The sequence below is a fragment of the Arachis stenosperma genome, chromosome 6 (genome assembly GCF_014773155.1).
Source record: "Arachis stenosperma cultivar V10309 chromosome 6, arast.V10309.gnm1.PFL2, whole genome shotgun sequence".
NCBI lineage: Eukaryota > Viridiplantae > Streptophyta > Magnoliopsida > Fabales > Fabaceae > Arachis > Arachis stenosperma.
The window spans coordinates 103,589,683-103,595,899 of NC_080382.1; the positions used below are offsets into that span (position 1 = coordinate 103,589,683).

Sequence of the window (6,217 nt, forward strand, 5' to 3'; positions counted from 1 at the left end):
CGACACAGGGGCTGATTCGAACATCATGTTCCGCAACGTATTCGACGCACTGGGGCTGAGGGACGCCGATCTGACGACCCACGAACACGGGGTCATCGGATTGGGCGACAACTTCATTAAACCTGACGGAGTAATATCCCTACCGATCTCGGTAGGACAAACCCAAGGTCGAAGGTCGACGATGGCCGAGTTCGTGATCCTCCGAGATTCCACCGCCTATAACATCATCTTGGGAAGGAAGACGATAAACGATGTTGAAGCAATAATCAACACGAAGCTGCTAGTTATGAAGTTCGTTACTGATGATGGATCTATAGGGTCCATAAGAGGGGATCTCGAGACGGCGGTCGCCTGCGACAATGCCAGCTTCTCCCTGAGAAAGAAATCAAAGGAGGCGTCCGGTGTGTTCCTGGCCGACCTGGACGCCAGGGTGGACGACAAACCTAGACCGGAACCAAAAGGGGACCTGGAAAAATTCATAATCGGCGACACGGAGGAGAAATTCACGTTCATCAACAAGAACCTCCCACAAGAGTTAAAGGAGCCCTTGATTGAAATGATAAGGGCCAATAGGGACTTGTTTGCCTGGACACCTGCCGACATGCCGGGTATAGACCCGAAAATCATGTCACACCATCTGGCCGTCAGGTCGGGAGCACGCCCGGTAACACAACGCAGAAGAAAGATGTCGACAGAAAGGGCAGAGGAAGTGGCCAGGCAGACGGCTAGCCTCCTAGAAGCAGGTTTCATACGAGAAGTAGACTACTCGACGTGGCTCTCAAATGTTGTTCTAGTGAAGAAGCACAATGGCAAATGGAGAATGTGTGTAGACTACTCTGACCTTAACATGGCATGCCCAAAGGATTGTTTCCCCCTCCCCAACATAGACGCGCTCGTCGACGCTGCGGCGGGCTACCGTTACCTGAGCTTCATGGACGCCTACTCCGGTTATAACCAGATACCGATGCACCGTCCAGATGAAGACAAAACGGCGTTCATAACGCCAGGGGGAACCTTCTGCTACAAGGTGATGCCGTTCGGCCTAAAAAACGCAGGAGCGACATACCAAAGGCTGATGAGCAAGATATTCCATGATCTTATAGGCAAAATGGTGGAAGTCTACGTCGACGATGTCCTCGCGAAAACAACGCGACCAGACGACCTCTTAAAGGATCTGGAAAACGTATTCGCATCTCTCCGGCAACACGGCATGAGGTTGAACCCCCTCAAATGTGCCTTCGCCATGGAAGCTGGCAAGTTCTTAGGATTCATGATAACTCAGAGAGGGGTAGAAGCCAACCCGGAGAAGTGCCAGGCGGTACTCCAGATGAGGAGCCCAGGTTGTATCAAGGACGTCCAAAGATTGGCGGGGCGGCTGACCTCGTTATCCCGGTTTCTCGGAGCATCGGCAGCAAAGGCCCTGCCATTCTTTAACCTCATGAAGAAAGGGATGGCGTTCGAGTGGACACCCGCATGTGAGGAAGCCTTTCAGCACTTCAAGGAAATCCTGGCGGCACCACCTGTACTCGGGAAGCCAAAGAACGGGGAGCCGCTATACCTGTACCTCGCCATAACAGGAGAAGCCCTGGCCGCAGTTCTGGTGCGGGAAGAAGGGAGGGCTCAACAGCCGGTCTATTTCATAAGCAGAGCCCTGCAAGGGGCAGAATTAAGATACAGCAAACTAGAAAAGCTAGCTCTGGCGCTCTTGACCTCCTCACGAAGGTTAAAGCAATACTTCCAAAGTCACCAGGTTGTCGTAAGAACGGACCAAGGGATCCGGCAAGTACTTCAAAAACCCGACTTAGCGGGGAGAATGATGACTTGGTCCATCGAACTCTCCCAATACGACATACGGTATGAACCCCGGCAAGCCATCAAGGCACAGGCGATGGCAGATTTTCTGGTAGAAGTAACTGGGGACCCAACCGAAGAAGCGTGCACACGGTGGAAGCTCCACGTGGACGGAGCTTCCAACCAGACGTCTGGAGGTGCCGGGATCATCCTGGAAAGCCCGGTTGGAGTCGTATACGAGCAGTCGATCAGGTTCGAGTTCCCCGTTTCGAACAATCAGGCAGAATACGAAGCCCTTATAGGGGGCTTGACCCTAGCAGCGGAAGTCGGGGCAACAAGGCTGGAAATATGCAGCGATTCTCAGGTCGTCACCTCCCAGGTAAACGGGAGCTACCAAGCCAAAGACTCGTTATTGCAAAAGTACTTGGAGAAAGTCAAAAGCTTAAGCCAAAAATTTGAGGAGGTCACAGTCCACCACGTGCCTAGAGAAAGGAACACACGGGCAGACCTCCTATCAAAGTTGGCCAGCACTAAACCGGGAGAAGGTAACCGATCTCTCATCCAAGGTATGACGAGAGAACCGGCAGTCACCTTGCACGTGACAAGACTGGGCCCTTCATGGCTAGACCCCATCACTAGCTTCCTGGAAAATGGCAAACTTCCTGACGACGAAAAGGACGCGGCGAAACTGAGAAGGGAAGTAGCCAAATACACCGTCATCCAAGGACAGCTATTCAAGAAAGGGCTCAACCAGCCCCTATTGAAGTGCTTACACCCCGACCAAACGGACTACGTCCTCAGGGAAGTCCATGAAGGCTGCTGCGGACACCACATAGGAGGCAAGGCCCTAGCAAAAAAATTAATTCGAGCCGGATATTATTAGCCGTCAATGATGGCAGACTCCAAAGAGTTCGTCAAAAAATGCGTGAAGTGCCAAGAGAACGCCAATTTCCACAGGGCACCGGCCTCCGAGTTAAGCTTGTTAACGTCCTCCCGGCCATTCTCTCAATGGGGAGTCGACCTCTTAGGACCCTTCCCTGTCGGTCCTGGCAGGTCAAGTACCTCATAGTTGCCATTGATTACTACACCAAATGGATAGAAGCTGAACCACTAGCTAGCATATCCTCATCCAATTGCAGGAAATTCTTGTGGAGGCAGGTGATAACGCGATTCGGGGTCCCGGAAGTCGTCATCTCGGACAACGGCACGCAATTTACCGACAAGAAGTTCACGAAATTCCTCACCGGCCTGGGTATAAGACAGAGGTTCTCCTCGGTAGAACACCCCCAGACAAACGGACAGGTGGAGTCCGCGAACAAGATCATCCTTTTAGGGCTGAAGAAGCGATTGGATAATAAAAAGGGTGCTTGGGCCAACGAACTAGCCTCGGTACTCTGGTCTTACCGAACAACCGAACAATCATCCACTAAGGAGACTCCTTTCCGACTAACATACGGATTAGATGCGGTAATACCCGTAGAGATCGGGGAACCGAGCCCCCGGCTACTTTTGAAAGGAGTGGAGGAAGCCGTGGAAAAGGACTTGATAGACGAAGTCAGAGAAATGGCCCATTTGACAGAGACAGCGCTAAAGCAAAGAATGGCCCTACGCTATAACACCAAAGTGCTCAAAAGGGAATTCGAGCCAAACGATCTCGTCCTAAGGCGAAACGACATCGGCCCACCGACCCCTGGAGCAGGTAAGCTGGCGGCAAACTGGGAAGGCCCCTATAGAATTAAAGAAGCAATGGGTAAAGGCGCCTTCAAGTTAGAAAGGCTAAATGGTAAGGAAGTCCCGAGAACATGGAACGCAAACAATCTGAGAAGGTTCTACTCCTGAAACGCGGGGCGACTAGCCGACTAATCAAGCTAAGTGGTTAAGATGCAAATTTAAACTTTCCATTATGACCTATGGGTCCCTTATGCAATTGCCGAATAAGATATACTTGCGCAAATTTTCTCTTTTGTAATTTCTCTTTTCCAGATAACGCGCTCTATCACAACCCGACAACGATGCGCGGCCCCGGGACTGATCACCCCGGGAGCCCGTCAAATACCGTCATAACAAATGACTACGCAAAAGGCCACGGCTCGTTAATATAAACAGCAACTATAAACCAATAACGGTTAATAGAAACGATAGCACGGCCAGACGAATAAGAAAGAGTTAACTACGTTAAAACGGGCAAACGACGAAATAGTCAAATTGTTCACAAAAGCCAAAATAAAACGGCCAAACTACAAAGTTTTAAAGAGAGGGTTCGTTTCTTGGGGACGTCAACAATCTTGCCGTCCTTAATGACCTAGAAAACACTGATCGCCGACGTATCGAACTCGGGGGCAACAATTTTAACTTGAGCTTTGAGGGCCTCCTCGGTCGCCAAAATCGCACCCTTCCCTTGCTTGACGACGTCTTTATACTTTGCTTTCCATGTTGCCAGTTCGGCCTCCACGACCTGCTTCTCTTTCTCGATTTCGGCCACCCGTTTCTGCACCGCGCCGACCTGACTCTCCAAAGCCATTTCGCGCTCGACAAGACGTGAAACCATGGCGTCCGACTCCTCCAATTTTTTCTCAGCAGTAGTGGCCTTCTGTTCGGCAGCAGTAGCTTTCTTCTCGGCGGCGTCAAGCTTCTCCTCAGATTGGGTCAACTGCTCCCGAAGAGTCTCAACTTCACTTTTTAGCCCGTTATTGGCCTTCCCAGCAGACTCCAACCTCCTGCGGAGGGACTCCATCCCAGATAGTTCGAACTCGGCTTTTCGAGCTATCACTGCGCCGCGTAGGAGGGTACGGTACATCCACCTCGCCTGCCCGGCAAGGGATGACTCATGAAAATACTCTTCAGTACCGGGAATCAGCTGGGAGTCTATAAAGTTCCCGGCGTCAAAATTCCTCTCCATGACAGTAAGGACCTCCTCAGGACTAGACGACGCCTTCCTCTTCCTCTTGAAGCTGGGAACCTCCTCCACCTCGTCATCGGCATCCGGGTTAGGCGTGGAACCCCCAGTGCCGATAACCTCACGAAAAGGGAAAGCATGAACCGCCTGGTCGCCTTCGACCACGGCACCTTGAGCCGAGGTGCCGATGTCGTCGGCCGCAGCTCCTTGCTCGGAAGCGGCCTTGTCCTTCGAAGGGGCGGCAGGCTTCCCAGCAGCAGACTTCTCATTACCTTCCTCCTCATCACTTCCACACAAGAAGGTTTAGAACAAGTCAGGAAGACCCGTTACCTCGACAGACATCCCCACTGTAAAAAAGAGAGAGAGAGAGGAGGTGAAGTCGGTTAGTCGCAACAGATTATTAATAAAAGCAAGAAGATAAGAGGCGAAATGAGCAGAGGCTTCTCACAAATATAATTACGACCGGCCTCCCGATCACCCATAAGGAGGTGAGGATTCACATGATTCCTCCCAAAGACCGCCATCAACACGTCGGCGATCTTCCTATCCACCGCCGACATGCCCTTATAGGTTACCTTGACAAAGGCATTGGATCCCGCCCCAAAACTCCAATAGGTCGGGATAAGCCGTACCCCCTCCAACGACAACCAAAAGGGATGACGACCTTTGACAGGACGGACCTTGAAATATTTGTCCTTAAACCCGTGGTAGGAGTCCTCAAACAAACCAAAAATCCTCCGACCTTGGGCAGACCGGAAAGACATGAACCCCTTTTTGTGTTTCCCCTCCTTTGAAGGGTTTGTAAGATTGAAGAAGAAAAGAAAAACATCTACGGACACCGGCAGCTCAAGATATTCACAAACCATCTCGAAACAGCGGATCGAGGCCCAACTGTTCGGATGCAACTGCGACGGCGCCACGGAAATCCGACCTAAAAGCGTCATTTGGAAGGCTGAAAACGGAATGCGAACTCCAACTTGGGTAAACATGGATTTGTAGAACCAAATCCAGTCGGCAACTCGAAGATGATGGAAGTTGATCTCATACAATCGCTCGTGAGGAGCCGGGACAAAAACGTCATAATTGGCCTCCTCATCGGTTCCTCCACACAAGTACTCGGCTTGTCGGAACTCGGTGAGCTCCTCCTCGCCCATTTGGTTAGGCGAATCCTTCACGTCGGAAACGACCCAAGCATAGGGATCGTACGCCGCGGGAGAAGGGGAAGCCCGGGAGACCGTGCGAGCCATACCTACATGGGGGGACCATCCAGTCAGTCTAGGAAATCGGTTGCTCAGGCCGAATACAGACACTACCCCCCACTACTCCCCAACTAAGGCCAAACAGAATTAAAACGCGAAAAGAACAAGAAAAAACCTACCCTGGAATGGTACTTTCCCCCCTAACACGTCTAACCACAATTGAAAGGCTACGCAGCAACAACAAAAACCAGGCAACAAGCATGCAAGAACAAAGCATAAAAGGAAAAGAGTTCAAAAATTACCTGAATTAGCGGAAGGGGGACGAAGCAAC

The 6,217-nt window shown here is 51.2% G+C and overlaps 2 protein-coding genes across 2 annotated transcripts; one reads left to right on the top strand and one right to left on the bottom strand.

The window, feature by feature from the left end:
* Positions 1–2,712: 2,712 nt before the first annotated feature.
* On the top strand, positions 2,713–3,893 carry LOC130934352 (uncharacterized). The gene is made up of 2 exons (XM_057863930.1): positions 2,713–3,574; positions 3,775–3,893. The coding sequence occupies exons 1-2, from the start codon at positions 2,713–2,715 to the stop codon at positions 3,891–3,893; spliced, it is 981 nt and encodes a 326-aa protein (XP_057719913.1).
* A 200-nt stretch (positions 3,894–4,093) lies between these two features.
* On the bottom strand, positions 4,094–5,934 carry LOC130934353 (uncharacterized). The gene is made up of 2 exons (XM_057863931.1): positions 5,690–5,934; positions 4,094–4,973 (listed from the first exon to the last, which is right to left on the bottom strand). The coding sequence occupies exons 1-2, from the start codon at positions 5,932–5,934 to the stop codon at positions 4,094–4,096; spliced, it is 1,125 nt and encodes a 374-aa protein (XP_057719914.1).
* Between the last annotated feature and the right edge of the window lie 283 nt (positions 5,935–6,217).